The following is an 18,702-nucleotide window of genomic DNA, read 5'->3' as shown; positions in this document are numbered from 1 at the left end:
TCATATCGATAATATTTTTTTTTAAGTGAATGAAGGGAGAGAATATTTTTTAAAGAGGGAGAGTCAATTTTTTTTTATAGGAAAAATAATTTTTCTAATAAAAAATTTTCATGTAATTTTTTAAATTTGCTTCAAATTAGAGTTAAATTTTATACTGTTGTGCCGTTATTTATATATTTTTGCTTTTAATGTTTGTTTTCTCTCTCTTCTATTTCTTCTTCTTTCTTGCTCTTTTCCCCTTCTGCTCCATCATATCTTCCCCTGCCGCCACCATCTCCGATCACCCTTAATCTTGGAGCAGAAAATGATAGAAGGAACGCGAGAAGAACCGCCGGCGGGGAAATGGCCTGAGACACAACAACCACTCCCCGGGTCGACCCGGACAGTCTCCGGCGGGTCCAGAACTCAGGAAGTCAAATCTAGCGGTTCAAACTCCAAAGACGGCGGCGACGGCGGGACACTCTGGCGTTGAACTCATACAAGGCATTCGAGGCCAGTTTCGTCGGGAAGGCCTGAAATAAGGCCATATTGGAATGAAATCGAAGCAAAAGACAATAATTAGATTTGAGCAATTCCCACTTGGTATGCGGCGGAAAGTGATAAATCCTTTTTTTTTTTTTTTTTTTTTGTCATATTGTTAAGGGAATAAAATTGAAAGTACAAAAATATATACGTGAGTAAAAATCAATTTTACTCCCAATCAAACCAATTTTTCTATTTTTAGTCTCATCCAAAAAAAAAAAATTATCAAAATTAATCATATACAAAAAATAAATTATCATTTTTACTCAACAAAAAAAACTAACATATAATGTGACAAGTGATTTGAAACAATCACGCCCGTGTTAATAATAACTGGGGGCGTGTCATTGCAGTTAAGCAATATATTACTATATTTATACCAACACGGGCTGGCCAGCCCGTGTTGATATAAATATAGTAATATAACACGCTTAACAAGGGTGTATTTGTTCCAAATCACTTACCACATCAGTTCCGTTATGGCCACATTAGTTTATTTCGTTGAAATTTTAAAGATGAGACTAAAAATGATAATTTATCTTTTATATATGATTAATTTTGATATTTTTTTTTTGAATTGGACCAAAAATTTAAAAAATATATATAAGTTTGATTGTGACTAAAATTGATTTTTATTCTATATATCTAAAAATATATATATATATATATATATATATATAAAGAGACTCAGACAGTACAGTAGTGTCCAAAAAAAAAAAGCATCATATGTATATATATCGATGGTGGATTTCTTTTCTTCCATAGTTGATGAGATAGCCAAAGTTCGTTCGCAGTTTCCCGGCAAGGGTGGAGGTTGCATGTTTGCAGCCACTTTTTTATACACTGATGGGATGTAAGGATAAGGTATTCTTGGGAAGGTGAAAACTTATATATTAGATGGATTTTTAAAAGTTGATAGAGATTTGCTGTCGAAGAAGAAGAAGAAGATGGGAATGAGGAACAGAGGAAGAAGAAGTGGGGAGGATGAAAGTAATTGGATGAAAGTAATTTTATTATTACCACGAAGTTTTAGAAATATTAGTATTATATTAGGATATAATAGAAATAAAATAGAAATTACTAAAATAACCTTATTAGTATAATGTGATATAAAGATAATGACATTTATGTAATATATTGTAAGTTGTGAGGGTATTTGTAATGTTAGGTAGATAGTACAATTACTAAAAAAAAAATAGATACTTTGTTATGGGACGGACTAAAATGGAAAAATGTATACTTTGTTATTGGACGGAAGGAGTATATGATTCTGTAGCACCACTCTCTGTTTAGGCGCGTGTTTTACAGTCTCCGTTAAGTATTAACAAAATGGTATATTTTGCAAAATTTTTTAAACCACGAGTAGGTAATATGAAATTTTAGAATTAGAGGGAGTTTTCAACAAATTAGAAAAACCACATGAGGGTTTTATGCTATTTTGCCGAAAGAAAATTGAAGATTGTGTGGTGGCATGAAAGATTAATAATTTTTTTATCATAAAGGTTGATAATGCAAGTTCGAATGGTGTTTGCTTGATATATCTAAATGATAGATTGAAAAAATGGGGAGGATTGACTTTAGATGAGAAGTTCTTACATTTGAGATGTGGTGTGCATATCTTGAATTTTATTGTTAATGATGAATTGAATGAAATAAAAGGTTAAATAGAGTGAATCTGATATGTTATTCTTTATGTGAGGTTTTCTTCCAACCGAACACAAGCATTTAAAAAGCTGATGGGAAAACAACGGTTGAATACAAATACTATTGCTTATTCGGATGTTGATATGAGATGAAATTCAATATATAAAATATTAGATTCCACCTTAAGAGTAAAATATTCATTTGATTTATTGGAATATGGAGATGAAAAATACAAGAAAGAGTTGAAAAAAAAATGACAAAGCGCCACACATAGAAGATGATTGGTCATATGGGCGTAGATTTATTCAATTTTCAAAGTATTTTTATGATACAACTGCAAAAATCTCTGGATTCAAATATGCAACGGAAAATTTTTTACATGAAAAATATTTTTCGTGTTGCATATAATATTTAATCAATTGTGGAAGATCTGGAGCCATTGGTTAGATGAATGATTTTCAAAATGTTTGCGAAGTTTTTCAAGTATTGGGGAGGATTGGAATAAAGTAAATCCAATCATTTATCTTGTGACCATCCTTGATCCTCGCCACTAAATGCATTGAGTGAATTTTATTGTCAATCATGTGTATAGAGAGAGTGAAGCAAAAGAATTAATTGCTTCAATCAATTCGGGATGTTGTGAGGATGATCTTTGATGAATATAATTCCACTTCAATATCTAACATTGAAATGGATTCATTGAGCCAAGGTTGCTCTAATACCACAACACATATTTCTCAAATTGCAAAAAAAGTTGGAAGAACTTAGAGCAATTAAAGTGCATGGTGCATTGAAGTCGGAGTTGGATAGATATTTAGACAATGAATGTGAAAAAAATTACCCAGATAAATTTTGATATCTTGTATTCGTTGAAAAGAAGATAATCAAAATATCCAACACTTTCTCGCATGGAGAAAGATGTACTAGTCATTCCAGTATCCACGGTTGCTACGGAATTTGCTTTTTCTACTGAATGGAATATTATAGACCACTCTCGAAGTTCTTATCCCAAAGTTGGTCGAAGCACTCATATGTATACAAAATTAGATTCAAAAGGGTAATCCTCAAATTGTGGATGTAAAAGATTTTGAGAAAATAGAAGCAGATATTTTTCTAAACCATATACTAATACTATATGTACATACATATATTAACCAATTTTTTTTTTTTTTTTTTTTTGCTTTTATTAAAAATTAATTTTTTTTTTTTAAAATATGTTGGTCTAGTTCTTTTCAGTACCATTTCAATTCTATTTCTTTGAAACTTCCTTCATGCAATGGATAATTAAAAAAAAAAAAACTAGAAGATAATGCAAAGAAGACACTTCTGATAATATTTAGTACAAAAAATTATTTTCTTTATATAAAATATAATTAAAATTATTATATATTAATATAAATTAAAATAATAATAATAATAACAATATATAAATTTAAATTTTAAAGGAGCAAAATAATGTATTTATATCAATTTTATTTATCTCAAACTAGGGGGGGGGGGGGGGGGTTGGGGCCAATTGCCCTCCAAACCCCCATTTACATCTGTCTATACTAATATATATATTTATATATTTGTTGATTTTTTTATAGTATGAGAAACACAAATTTTAAATTCGGAGAAATAGCATTGAAGTAATCGAATTATTCACAGTAAATTATTTTATATACTAATTAATTTGGTACATTAACAAATATTTATTTGTAGATGGATAATTGAATATTGATTATTATTCTTAATTATAATTTATATAATTCAATATATTTTATGAATTGATTTGCCTTGTTGAAATATGAGTAGAGACTATTCAAAAATATGACATTACAGAAGCAAAGACATGTACCTAGAATCATTAGGATGTTCTCTTTAAATAATTTGGTGATTTATGAATATTTTCTTTTAGGGTGTGTTTGGATTTTGAGTTGGGATTTGAATAGTAAAAATTTTGAATTTGAATAGTTGTATGATGTGATATAAATAAGTGTTGATGTGATGTTTTGAATGTAAAATTGATTTTTAGTATAATATAAAAAATAAAAAATAGGTGTTTGATTTGATATTTTTGGAGAAATTTTTTTGAATAAATAGTAGAATTTTATCAAAATCCTACAGACGAACACACTTAGTGACTTTATGGATACGCATAGTTTTGGGATCTTCATGTGAATGTATGAATTTCAATTTGGATATGCTGCATATGTATGTGTTTATACCTTTGTGGTCTTATTTTGAGATAATTGGATGTATGTTTTTTATTATGCATGTGTTTATGGTATTACGAATAATATTTAATGACATATTTTAACAATATTTGATGAATTGCATAAATTTTGAATATTTTTACGTGCTTGTTGAATATAGTTATTTTATATTTAATTTCGGTTCGGTTTAATTTGAAATATTTGTAAATATTTTTAGTTAATTGAAATTTTAATTATTTTTAAATATATTAGTTTTTTTAATTCAGTTTCGGTTCGAGTACAATTCACAGTTTCGATTATTTGTTCGATTCGATTCGGATACCAAATACATATATATTTGTAATTATCTGAACCGTGCACATTTATAACTTTTACACTAAAAAATAAAGACAAAATTATCTTTGTATTATTTTTAATTATCCAGTGTAATTAGAATAATATTATTTTTGAAAGTCCGCACCATGGATGAAATATTTTTAAAGTAAAGATAGTGAAATTAATTACATAAAAACACATTACATAAAAAAAAAAAAAGACATAAATTACATTGATAAAATACAAATTACATAAAAGAAATATATATATTAAAATATACTGATTTAATACAGAGGAATATTACCATTTTCATTCTCATAAATATCACTAAAATAGTGAGAAAATATATTAAAGAGACTGTAAATTTGATTTCTAAAATTTCATTTTTCTCTTTTATGTAAAATTTCATTAAACTTCATTGTGATCATTAAATTTTTTTAACAAATTCCGAACTTAATCAAATTTAAAATATTTTTTTAAACTTCATCCTCTTTCATTTAGGGATGACAATTTGAAACCACAACTAATTGTAAAACAATTTAAGGACTTTACCATTAAACTACATCTAAACTTTTGTTATTATTTCGTTAGTTAATATATATATATATATATATAAATATATTAAATATTGATTTTAGAAAATCAGGTCGGGTTAGGCTCGGCCCGAAAAAATTCGGGCCTATTTTTGGAGGCCCAAGCACGATTTTTTTTGTGTCGGATTTGGACCGAATTTTCGGACTGTGCCTATTTTTGCGACCTCTAATCTCATTTGTTTTATTTAACTACAAACAATACTTTGCCATTACAAATATAACTTTATATATATATATATATATATTAACAATAAATTTCAAATAAGACTTACAATATTCATCTGTAAAGCTCCATTGAATTTTAAAGTTTCCATTTTATTGATGCAAACAAATAACTTTCAAACAACTTTCTTCATGATTTGGATCTGATTTTATACGGATATTGCAGTCTATCAATCAAGATTTTTAGTTTAGTCATACGCCATTAGTGATTCAATTCCTAATACTAATGATATTGCAAAGTTGCTTTATATCATAGAATCTTGTAGTTTTTCAAGTATGTTTGACTGTTCAAAATATATGCATTGGACATAAAAAAAAAAAAAAAAAAAAAAAGTCTCATGGCTTTCACATATCAATATGCAGATCATAGTATTCTTAAATCCGTGGACATGACATGCATATTTTGGTATGCTAAGTGCTAATAAAGACATTCATATTTTATAGTCCTCGCACTTGTTTTTCAATCTTGTTTTAGGTATTGTTCCTCCGGCACATTTTACTCTTTAAGGAAAATAATACAATGTAGGATATTATCTAGTTGATGATATTTAACCCTAAGTGGATTACTTTGTGCAAACTATTCACAGTCCACGAGATTCAAATAAAAGATTTTTTGAACAAAATCAAATTTTTTGTAAAAAAGTTGTTGAGTGTGTTTTTAGAGTTTTACAATCATATTGGCATATAATCACTGTAGTTATCCAATTTTGCCAAAAAAATATTCTGCATGATATTATCATTGTTTGCATTATTATACATAATATAATAATAGAAGATGAATGGAATCTCAATGCACCTATCATAGAAGTTTTACAAGTACCACCTCCATCAGTTAAAATGGCAACCAATAAAACCATCCAATTTCAATAATTTATTGTCCGACATAAACAAATTAGGAACAAAGACACTTGTCACTCTGCAATGATTTAATAAAACATATATGTGAGGAATCTGCAATGATTTAATAAAACATATATGTGAGGAATCTGCAATGATTTAATAAAACATATATGTGAGGAACATCGTAACTTCACTGAATAAATATGTTGTACATTTATTAAACCATAAATAAAACATAGAGCAATTATCCCTTAGCCCTGCCTTCACCACAAACCTTAAACGAAGAATCTATTCCCAAATCACTCTCCTTGTAACAAACAAAAACATACACACACAATAATCATCCACACTTTCAATTATTGACACTATTCATTTTTTAAAAAATACACTCCTTCCGTCCCTTAACAATTTATTCATTTTTTCATTTTGATCCGTCCCATAACAAAATATCCATTTCTTTTTTTAGTAATTGTACTATCTACCTAACATTACAAATATCATTCTAATTTACAATATATTACACAAATGTCATTACATTTATATCACACAATACTAATAGAGTTAATTTAGTCTTTTTTACCTTTATTTCTACTTTATCATGATATAATACTAATATTTTTAAAACTCTCTGCTAAATATATAGATATGGGAATGTTTTACTTTTTCCAAAATTCGAAATTTCCAAAAAACCTCCGAAAACCTCAATTTAAACAAACTCAAATCATTTGTAACAAACAAAAACTCACACGCAATAATCATCCCAAAGTGTGGCATTTTTCAAGATCTATATTGTGTTCTTACGTGAGTTCTAGAACAAATTTTTTCATTCTTTTTTCTTTTTTAAAAATATTACATCAAACATTAATTTTTCTTTTTTTATATTATACTACAAATTTACTTTTCGTTCAAAACATCACATCGATATATATATATATATTTATATTGCATCAAAACAACTATTCAAATTCATTTTTTTACTATTAAAAAATCCTAAAACCCAAAATCTCATGTCCACAAACAAACACACCCTTTATCTACAGCATAACATTAACACAGCTCATCAATACACACAACTCCTACTCCAATTCCAAATTACTCAAATTATCAAGTGAAACAGGGAAATATTAAACCCACAAATCATAAGCAAGCAACAAGAACAGATTTCATCAAAAAAAAAAAAACAACCAAGATTACCACAGGAGCATAGATTATTGATAGAACAACAAGAAAGCATTCAAGAAGAGACAGAGACAGAAACAGAAATGGAATCAAAGGTTAACATTATTAACATTAACACTAACATTAGCATTACCAGTAGCATAAGCCTCGAGTGCTTCTCCAGTAAGCCTGCAAATCCTCCACTCCGGCAATACCTTAGCTCCCATCTGCTCGTAAAACGCAATCGCATTCACGTTCCAGTCCAGCACCACCCACTCCACCCGCCCGTACCCCATCTTTGTGGCCTGCGTCGCCACCGCCGACAGCAGCAATTTCCCCAAACCCTTCCGCCGGTAACACTCCCTCACGAAGATATCCTCGATGTAGAACCCAGGCTTCGCCAGAAATGTCGAGTAATTGGGGAAAAACAACGCGAATCCGGCGACCGCCGCGTCGTTTCCAATTGTTTGGACATCTCCGGCGTTGCTTCTGAACTCGCGCCTCTCGGGATCGTCGATTGGGAGATCGATGTGGATGGACTTCAGAATTGGAGCGAAATTGCGGTCGGTGGTGGCGGGGAACGGGACGGAGGAGAGCTCGAGGAGGAAGACAGTGAAGGAAGTAAAAGACGGCGGCGGATTTGGGGGGAATAGAGTGGCGGCGAGGGAGTCGGTGGTGGCTTCGAAGAGATGCGTGAGGCGTTCGAAAACCGCCATTTGGTGGATGAGCTTGTGAATGTGGGGAACGTCGTCCCTAGTGGCGAGACGGATGCGGGTGAAGAGCGTGTCGCCGGAAGGGGTGGATTCCGGTAGGGTGATGGCGGCTGCGGACGGTGGCTGCGGCGGTGCTGCGGCGGCTGCCATTGCTGGAAATTCGAAGCGTATCGGTTGAGTAAGGGTTTTAATTCGTACCTAATTGGGATATGGGCTCTCGATTGGATGCTAGGATTCGAAAGTAGTAGAACCTTCTGGCATTGTATATAAGTATTTGCTTTGTATTGTTTGGTTGTGTTTTAATATGTTTTTAGAAATAAGAAAAAATAATAGATAAAAGAAATTTGTTATAATTACTTGATCGGTTTCTTTATTTTATACCCTGTCCGTCCAATTGCAATTGAATGATTATTATTTTTTATTTTCGTCCCTCCCAAAAATAAAAATAAGATTATTATTTTCTAATTTAGTAATAAATATTCTTTCAAAGTGTAATATATTATAAATTAGGAGGGTATTTGTAATGTTAAGTTACAGTACCAAAAGTCAAAGGGACACGCTACCAAAAGTGTTATGGAGCACCAAATCCACCACCTCAAAGATCAAAGCTGCGGATCGTCCAAAGAAGACATCAAATCCAAAGTTGAGAATCAAATCGATTACACATAGACCAAAGGCGGCAAAGCCAAATCAAAGATCAAAGCCTCGGATCGTCCAAAGAAGACACCAAATCCGAAGCCGACGATCAAATTGTCCACATGCAGACCGAAGCTCTCTAAAAGGCGGAAAATGCAAGCCAAAGATCAAAGCCGCGGATCGTTAAAAGAATACTTCAAATCCAAAGCCGACGATCAAATCGTCCACACAGAGACCGAAACTCTCCAAAAGGCGGAAAAGGCAAACCAAAGATCAAAGTCTCGGATCGTCCAAAGAAAACATCAAATTCAAAGCCGATGATCAAATCGTCCACACGGAGACCAAAACTCTCCAAAAGGAGGCAAAACCAAACCAAAGATCAAAGCCGCGGATAGTTGAAATAAGACATCAAATCCAAAGCCGATGATCAAATCGCTCACACGGAGACCAAAGCTCTCTAAAAGGCGGTAAAGCCGAACAAAGATCAAAGCCTTGGATCGTCTAAAGAAAACACCAAATCCAAAGCCGACGATCAAATCACCCACACTGAGACCAAAGCCCTCTAAAAGGCGGCAAAGCCAAATCAAAGATCAAAGCCTCGGATCGTCTAAAGAAGACATTAAATCTAAAGTCGATGATCAAATCGCCTACATGGAGATCAAAATCCTCCAAAAAAGGCAAAGACAAAGCAAAGACCAAAGTCTCGGATCGTCTAAAGAAGACACTAAATCCAAAGCCGACGATCAAATCGCCCACACGGAGACCAAAGCCCTCTAAAAGGCGACAAAGCTAAATCAAAGATCAAAGCCTCAGATCGTCTAAAGAAGACACCAAATCCAAAGCCGACGATCAAATCGCCCACACGGAGACCAAAACCCTCTAAAAGGCGGCAAAGCTAAATCAAAGATCAAAGCCTCAGATCGTCTAAAGAAGACATCAAATCTAAAGCTGATGATCAAATCGTCCACACGGAGACCGAAGCTCTCCAAAAGGCGGAAAAGCCAAACCAAAGATCGAAGCCGCGGATCGTCCAAATAAGACATCAAATCGAAAGCCGACGATCGAATCGCCCATAAGGAGACCGAAGCTCTCCAAAAGGCGGAAAAGGCAAACCAAAGATCAAAGCCGCGGATTGTCCAAAGAAGACATCAAATCCAAAGTTGAGGATCAAATTATCCGCACGGAGACCAAAACCCTCAAAAGTCCGGCAAAATCAAACCGAAGACCAAATCTCTTCGGATCAAAGAAGCCATCGAAAACTAAGTTGAAAAACAAATCGACCTGGAAAGAGAATCAAATGACTCATTTAGAGAATAAGACCCGCTTTAAATCTAAATTAAATATAATTTGTGTTTATTAAAAATAACATAATTTTTTGTCCACAATATATTTATATTTAACTTTATAAATATAATTGATTATATATATAATGTATTTATTTGTAGAATTTTTGTTTTATATTTTGATTGTGATTAAAGACAAGTTTTTTAGGTTAAAAAAGTTATTTAAAAATCTTAATTTATCAAACATTTAAATTAGCTTTTGGATTGGTCAAAAAATAAAAATATTTTAAAAGTTAAGAGTTGTTTGAAAAGCTAATTTTAAACACTTGTATGTATTTAATACTCCATTTGTCTCAGCTACCGTGTCCCGGCAAGGACACCTGAATGAGAAAATCTATGAACAGATAAGTGAACCAAAGTAGTTCAGACACAGTAGTAGCTAATGCACGGTATTCAGCTTCGTGGGAGGATTAGAGAGTGTGGGTTGCTTCTTTGTCTTTCAAGAAATAAGGCAATAGTCGAGCCATATGCAGTAACTAGTGAGAGATTTTTGTAGTGTCTAAGCAATATTCTCAATCAGCATTTGAGTAGGTAGCCAGGTTGAGATCTCTAGTAGAAGGAAAAAGAAGTTCAAAGTGCTCGGTATCTTTGAGATATTTGAAAATCCTTTGCACAACCTTCCAGTGTAAGGATGTGGGGGATGCCATAAATTTATAGAGCTGTTGCACAACATAGAAAATGTCGGCCTAGTCATTGTGAAATATAGTAAGCGACCAACAATGCGTCTGTAGTTTTCTAGATTCGGTAGAGGATCACCCTTATCATGCTGTAATTTGCATCCAGTAGCAAAAAGTGTGACACAAGGAGTGGCATCATGACGACCTGCTTCATCAAGGATGTCGTCAATGAACCTCTGTTGAGACACGCTAATTCTAACAGATGTGTCTGTGATCTGGATACCAAGGAAAAGATAAGCATTTCCAAGATTTTTAATAGTAAACTCCTGATGAAGAAATTCCTTGACTGCTGTGATTTCCATAAAGTCAGTGTCGGTGAGAAGAATATTGTCGACATACGCCAACAAGGCAATAAAGCAATCACCATGAGATAGTGTGAAAAAAGAATGAGCGTGTATGGATTGTTGAAAGCCATACTCAACAATCTTGGCAGCAAATTGCTTGTACCATTGCATAGAAAGCTCGCTTAAGTCCGTAGAGGGATTTGTTCAACTTGCATACTTTCCCTGAAGGTATGTGACTTCCTTGGGGTGGTGTCATATAAACTTATTCTTCAAGTCAGACATGTAGGAACACATTGTTCATGTCAAGTTTGTGAACTTTCCAATGCTTGGTGCAAGCTACTGCCAAAAACATCCCCACTGTCACACTTTTAGCAACCGGTTCAAATGATAAATAATCATTTCCTAGAATTTGTAAGTATCCTTTGGCGACAAGTCGAGCTTTGAATTTTTGCATTCCTCCATCAACATTTCTCTTAATTCTATACACTCATTTATAGGAGATAGGTTTTGTTCCTCCGGGCAAGGTAATGACCTCCCACGTATTGTTCCTGTGTAAAGCTTCAAGTTCTTCCTCTATAGCAGCTCTCCAGGCAACATCTTTTTGTAAGCCTGTACATAGGATGTTGGTTCCTGCATATCAAGAGAAAATGCAATATGTCAAATACATAAAGATGATGAGTTAGAGGTGGAAGGCAAGGTGGCAAGAAGACTGACATAATCTGTCATCCAAGTCGGTTTTCTAGTTTGTCTTTTAGGTCTGGCTGGAGTAGATGGGAAAGGACTGAAGGCTAGATCAAGTAGGACTTCTTGTGTTGATTGAGTGGATGTACGGTTAGATATGAGAGTGTTGGTTGTGGAATCAAGGCAGAAGGATGGTGTGTTTGGGTGGATGGGTGATGAAGATTGTGTAACTGGTGGCAGATCTTAAGGTTATGTGTTTTGGCTAATAGTTGGATTGGGTGTTGGTTGCAGAGTGGGTGTGCCTAGTGGATAATTGAAGCGAGGTTGGTTTGGATATGTCAGATCAGTGTTAGGTGGTGTAGGAGCTACATAATTAACATAAAATTAGTAAGGAAACTCATTTTCATAGAAGACAACGTCTCTAGCGGTAAGACACTTCTTGTTTTCTATATCATAGAGCTTAAAATCCTTTTGGCCAAATAGGAAACCAAGAAACAAACACTTGTAGGCTCTTGGGTCAAGTTTGATTTTAGTAGGTTTATTATTGACAGCATAACATAAACATCAAAATACTCTTAGATTGGATAAATCAGGCTTGGTGAGGTATAGTTTTTCATAAGGGGTAGACCAGCCAAGAACATAAGACGGTAGTCTGTTAAGGATATATGTAGCATGTAGGAGGATTTCGCCCCAAAATCTTGAGGGAAATTTTGCTTGAAATAGCAAAGCTCTGGTTAATTGAAGAAGGTGTTTGTGTTTTATTTCATCTATAACATTCCGTTGTGGGCTTTAAGGGCATGAATGGTGGTGTTCAATGCCAAATATTTGATTTATCATTTTGCAGTGCTGGTTTATGAATTTAAAACCATTATCAATCATGATTCTTTTGATAGTGTGATTGAAATGTGTTTGAATATAGAATTGAAATGTGTTTGAATATAGAAGATAAAGATTTCAATAATTTGAAAAATATTTTGCTTGTTTGGTATGAGGTATGTCCAAGTAGCTCGTGAGTGGTCATCCACAATGGTTAAGAAATAGTGCCAGCCATTCATGGTGGGTATTATTTAAGGTCCCCATAAGTCCATATGCACAAGTTCAAAATTACATGTAGCATAAGAGACTTTTTTATTAAAGGGCAACCTAGCTTGTTTAGCCTTGTGACAAATGTCGCATGGTTTACATTTAAAAAATATTGAGAAAGGTAACTGCTTAAGCGTATCATCAGAGGTATGTCCAAACCTTCTATGCCAAAGTAGGGATTCTTCTGTTGAGGTGAAGACTGAGGTAAGGTGATCGGTAAGGGAGACTTCTTTGGTTAAAATGTAAAGGTTGTTTTCTTGTTTCCCAATGGCCAAAACTTAGTTATAACTTGGGTCCTAAATTTCACAAAGGTCAAATGAAAAGGTAAGTTTGCAGATAGACTATTTAAGTAGAAGACTTACAGATAGGATATTGTATTTAAAGGCAGAAAATGTCGAATACTTCTTTTAATATGATATGAGAACTTAAGCTTAACAGATCTTGCATAAGAAGCAGTGAGAAATGATCCATTTGGAAGAAAGATGTTTGGCTTTGAGGTTAAAGACTTCAAGGTTTCAAACAACTCATCATTTATGCATATATGATAAGTATCTCCACTATCACTTAGCCAAGAATTTCTATCCAAATCCACAGAGTCAAAAGAGAGTGTATTACCTGATAACTCAATAATTGAGTTGGTGCGAACAATTGATGAATCTGGACATTTGTTCATCAGCAGCTTCTGCACTTCAACTTTCACCAGGGCAGTAATATCTGGACAGCTCTTGAAGGCCATAACAAGCTTTGAACTAACTCATTTAGTTTATGAGGTTGTGTTGGCAAAGTCATTTCTCTCGTCAACCATCTTTTTGTATCGAAGAGGTATTCCATTTAGCTTGAAGCAAGTCTCATTACTGTGTCCTTTCTTTTTCAATGTTCACAAATAGAGTTTTTCTTTTCCGTATGTAATATTTTCTTATTAATAAGCCTTTTATTTTGTGTTCTTTTGTTGTCTACCAAGAATGCATTATGCTCTGCAGCAATATGAATATTTTTCTGCTTTTCGACTTGGATGATCAGGGAGTAAGCTGTGCTCATACTGTTGGATTTGGGATCTAATATGTGTATCGAATATATTGTTAAAGTCATTATTTTATTCATTCATATTATTTTAAGTGGTCTAATTAATATAATTAATTATTGGCTGATAGGCTTGATTGTTATGGAATGAAAATGCAGCTACCCGTATAATATTATTATTTTGGTGATGTGACAAATTAATAATATTAATTAAGGTCATAATTGTAATTACAATTATGTTTGCCATATTATAAATAGGCTAGGGTTAGGTCCCCGGGATTAATGCGCCGTAAAAGAGATCTGATTCTCCCAACAGTTTTTGCTCCTCACCCGTTAAGGACAGAAAGGAAGCCGACACCATGATCTTGGAAGACCAAACCTTTAATCACCCAAGATTCGTATATGGCTTCATCTTCAGGTACGCTTTCGCTTTAAAAATCGGGCATTTAAATTCAACAATTGGTATAAGAGCATGTTGAATTATTAATTTTCTTGGTTTTCTTTTGTATCCAATTAGTTTTCTTATATTCGGTAAAAGAAAACATGTATGGATTGCGATGTGACAACCTTGCATTCTTCCACTGTGTCGTAATTAATTAAAGCATCCATACATATATCTATATTATATAGAATCTTGATTGGATATGTGTGAATTTGTACATATTCAAATATATATGCGTTGGATTGTATGACGAGCATGACTTGATCTTCGTGCCCATGTTTTTCTTTTTAATTAATTTATTTCTATTATTATTCTTGTGGGCAAATATATTATGATATATAGATAAAGATTCATGGTACAAAATTCAAGTATAGCCCTAGACGTTATTTATTCATTTGAAGGTTTTGGAATAAGATAGTTCATTTGTTCATTTATTTATTTATTTTATTGTGGAATAAGATGTGTGTTTTAACAATATCTTCAATGTATATTTGTAATTACATTAATATATGTGCAGACGTGCTTATTTAATTATTTGATGGAGACATATTGAATACATGTATGTCTTCGTGTTCTTGAAAATGCGTCTAAATATTTATTTATTTATTTATCATGATTGTTTTGAACAATTTATGAAATTGATACATGTATCATCAGAAATGAATTATTTGTTTATATTGCAAATAACTTTAATAATTTGGAAACTCATTAATAATGCTTGTTGCATTTTGACGGTGAAAATCTAGTATTTGAAGTTGCCAAAGTAACCTCTCTTATGTGAAATTTTTTCTTGACAACGTAAGTGTTTACATGTGTATTTTAATTCATGTGATTATTCTTCGGCCCAAAGGCCATCGATAATTGACAGAATAAAATATACATCTGCGATAATATGTATGGGACAATTATATAGATTTAACTTATGTGAATAGTAAATCAGTCCAAAGATTGGTTACTGTTTGACATTACCTTATTATCCGTATATGATTATTGCAACAAGATGACTGCTTGCAGTTAATGGCATTGATCCAAAGATTAAATATTAATGTTGTGTTTAGTGTCTTGAGATGGGATTGCATTAATTTATTTTGAGTCTGCTACTTGAGTACTTACGTGTATATTTTTTCCTTGTTATCTTCATGATCAAATCTTATGGTATCTTCTAACTATTCAGTCCCAATACTGTCTGGGGACAACTATCAGCACTGGAAAGAATCAATATTGATTCATTTGGGCAGTATGGATCTAGACTTGGCATTAAGGATAGACCAACCCCCTTCTTCTACGGAAGAAAGCACTGCAGATGAAAAACAGTTGTTTGAAAAGTGGGATAGGTCTAATCGTCTTAGTCTAATGATCATAAAGAAAAGTATTCCAGAAATCTTTAGGGGCACAATATCTAATGATATCATTATTGCCCATGATTTCCTTGTCGAAATTGAGAAACGCTTTACCAAAAGCAATAAGGCGAAAATGAGTACTATTCTGAAGAGTCTCATTACCATGAGGTATAACGGCAAAGGAAACATAAGGGAATACATCCTGAACATGTCTAATACTGCTTCTAAGTTCAGAGCACTTAAGTTAGACCTTTTAGAGGATATGTTAGTCCTATTGATTTTGCTCTCACTTCCTACTCAATACGATCAGTTTAAAATCAATTATAACTGTCAAAAGGAGAAGTGGACTTTTAATGAGCTCATCTCTCACTGTGTTGAGGAAGAAGAAAGGATGAAGCGTAATAAGACTGAAGAGGTACATGGTTGGTACCTCCAAGGATGCAGACGGCAATAAAAGAAAACATAAAGCCATTAAGGTTGAGACTGCTAAGGCTCATGTTTCAGCTCCAGCTCCTCGGGCTCGTTTTGAAAAGACTTGCTTCTTTTGCAAAAAATCTGGAAATGAGAAGAAGAATTGTACTAAGTTTCACGATTGGCGCATGAAGAAGGGTACGTTTCTTACTTTGGTTTGTTCTGAGGTTAATTTAGTTCCGTACCTCGAAACACTTGGCGGTTAGACTCTGGATCAACTACTAATATAAGTGTTTAAATGCAGGGTTGCCTGAGCTACCGAAATCTAACTGATGCTGAAAGACGCATTTACTTTGGAAATGAGGATTCAGTAGAGGTGGAAGCCGTGGGCATTTTCAAGTTGTTATTGAGTATTGGACATTTTCTTGAATTGCAAGACACTTTTATTATACCGTCATTTAGACGGAATTTAGTTTCTGTTTCTTATTTGGACAAATTTGGTTATCATTGTTCTTTTGAAAACAATAAAGTTAAGTTGTCTTTTAATTCATGTTTGGTTGGTTTTGGTACTTTTATGGTGAATGGCAATTTATATATGCTCGATATTTTAGTTTCCTATCATGAGGCACTTAATACGGAATCAGAAGGTACTAAGCTAAACTTGCATGTCTCTAGTTTATTGTGGCACAAACGTTTAAGTCGTATTTCAAGAAATAGAGTTGAAAGACTCATTAAGGATGGAATCCTTGATTCCATAAATTTTTCAGACTTTGACGTTTGCGTCGATTGCATTAAGGGTAAACAAACCAAGGTTAAAAGGATATGTACTTATCGAGCTACGGATGTCTTAGAATTGATACATACAGACATTTGTGGGCCTTTTCCCACTCCTTCGTGGAACGTTCAACAATATTTTGTGTCATTCATAGACGGTTATTCTCGATATGGTCATCTGTACCTTATTAAGGAAAAATCTGAGGCACTTGACATGTTCAAAGCATTTAAGGCTGAAGTTGAAAATCAACTAAGAAAACACATTAAAACTATTAGATCTGACCGTAGAGGAGAATATTACGGCATAAATGATGGTTCGGGTGAACAGCGTCCAGATCCTTTTGTTGACTTCCTTAAGGAGTTTGGAATCGTCCCTCAATAGACTATGCCCGGTTCACCTAGCATGCACGGTGTTGCTGAGAGACGAAACCGCACATTGAAGGATATCGTTCGAAGTATGATTAGTCAATCTACTTTGCCACCATCATTATGGGGAGAAGCATTAAAGACAGCTGTCTACATCCTTAATCGAGTGCCAACTAAGGCGACTGTCAAAACACCCTATGAACTCTGGATTGGGCACAAGCCTAGCTTAAATCATCTTAGGGTGTGGGGTTGTTCAGCTGAAGCGAAGACCTATAGGCCAAGTGAACCTAAGCTAGCACATCGTACAATGAGCAATTATTTTATTGGCTATTCAGAACGGTCAAAAGGGTATAAATTTTATGATCCCACATCAAGAACTATTTTTTAGATGACTACTGCCAAGTTCTTTGAGGATGTTGAGTTTAGGGAGAGAAATACAGTTTTAGACTACTTTTGAGGATCAAGAAATCACTGATGTGATTGATCAAACACCTCATGAGTCAGCAGTCATTCCAGCTCCCATAGAGTTTCAAAGTGTGACTGAGGAACCCGTTCATATAGAACAGGAACCTTTGCCTATGGAACAAACTTAATAAACTCAAGAACATATAGTTCAAGAGCCAACGCAATTGTAGATCCACTAGAGAACAAAGAAATGTCATTCCAGATGATTATGTGACATTTCTTCAAGAAAGTAAGGACAATGATGGCATGACTGAAGAAGATCCAATTAATATTTATCATGCCCTGATGTGTCCTTATTCAGATAAATGGATTGATGCGATGCGTGATGAGTAAAAGTCAATGCAAGACAATAAAGTTTGGGAACTTGTCCCATTGCGAGAAGGTGCAAAACCCGTAGGTTGCAAATGGATCTTTAAAACCAAACAGGATGCAAATGGTAATGTGGAGAGGTATAAGGCACGTCTTGTAGCTAAAGGCTATACTCAGAAAAAGGAGATTGACTATAAAGAGACTTTCTCTCCGGTTTCTTCGAAAGGCTCTTTTAGGACAATCATGGCTCTTGTGGCATACTTTGATTTAGAGCTCCATCGAATGGATGTTAAGACGGTGTTTCTAAATGGTGACATTGATGAAACGATCTACATGGTACAACCAGAAACTTTTGAGGTTGGTGACGTAAAGCAAATGGTTTGTAAATTAAGAAAATCCATCTATGGGCTCAAACAAGCGTCTCGACAGTGGTATCACAAGTTTCATCAAGTAATTCTCTCATATGGTTTTGAGATGAATGTGGTTGATGATTGTGTTTATCACAAGTTCAATGGGAGAAAGTTTATTTTCTTGGTTCTGTATGTGAATGACATTTTGCTTGCCACAAATAATGTGAGCATGTTGCACAAAACTAAGAAATTTCTCTCGAGTAACTTTGAAATGAAAGATCTTGGTGAAGCATCTTTTGTATTGGGGATCCATATA

At 33.8% G+C, this 18,702-nt stretch overlaps 1 protein-coding gene across 4 annotated transcripts; it reads right to left on the bottom strand.

Moving 5' to 3' along the window:
• Positions 1-289: 289 nt before the first annotated feature.
• Positions 290-8,458, bottom strand: LOC127241330 (probable acetyltransferase NATA1-like). 4 transcript variants are annotated; one of them, XM_051260321.1, is made up of 2 exons: positions 7,647-8,457; positions 290-512 (listed from the first exon to the last, which is right to left on the bottom strand). In XM_051260321.1, exons 1-2 carry the CDS (start codon positions 8,353-8,355, stop codon positions 475-477), a joined length of 747 nt encoding a protein of 248 aa, XP_051116278.1. In that variant the 5' UTR covers positions 8,356-8,457; the 3' UTR covers positions 290-474. The 4 variants fall into 4 exon arrangements, with proteins under 4 accessions (XP_051116278.1, XP_051116275.1, XP_051116276.1 ...); XM_051260318.1 differs by lacking the exon at positions 290-512 and adding an exon at positions 6,220-6,480 and having other exon boundaries at positions 7,647-8,458; XM_051260319.1 differs by lacking the exon at positions 290-512 and adding an exon at positions 6,259-6,445.
• Between the last annotated feature and the right edge of the window lie 10,244 nt (positions 8,459-18,702).

This window comes from Andrographis paniculata, unplaced genomic scaffold (assembly GCF_009805555.1).
Source record: "Andrographis paniculata isolate CXL003 unplaced genomic scaffold, ASM980555v1 Contig82END, whole genome shotgun sequence".
Lineage (NCBI taxonomy): Eukaryota > Viridiplantae > Streptophyta > Magnoliopsida > Lamiales > Acanthaceae > Andrographis > Andrographis paniculata.
Note: the sequence above shows the minus strand (reverse complement) of the source record. Positions and strands in the feature narration are given on the sequence as shown.

Coding starts and splice junctions, on each gene's coding strand:
- LOC127241330 (XM_051260318.1), bottom strand. CDS start 8,355: ATGGCAGCCGCCGCAGCACCGCCGCAGCCACCGTCCGCAGCCGCCATC. Junction 6,481..7,646: donor ACTCGAGGCTTATGCTACTG/GTAATGCTAATG, acceptor AAATCATTGCAG/ATTCCTCACATATATGTTTT.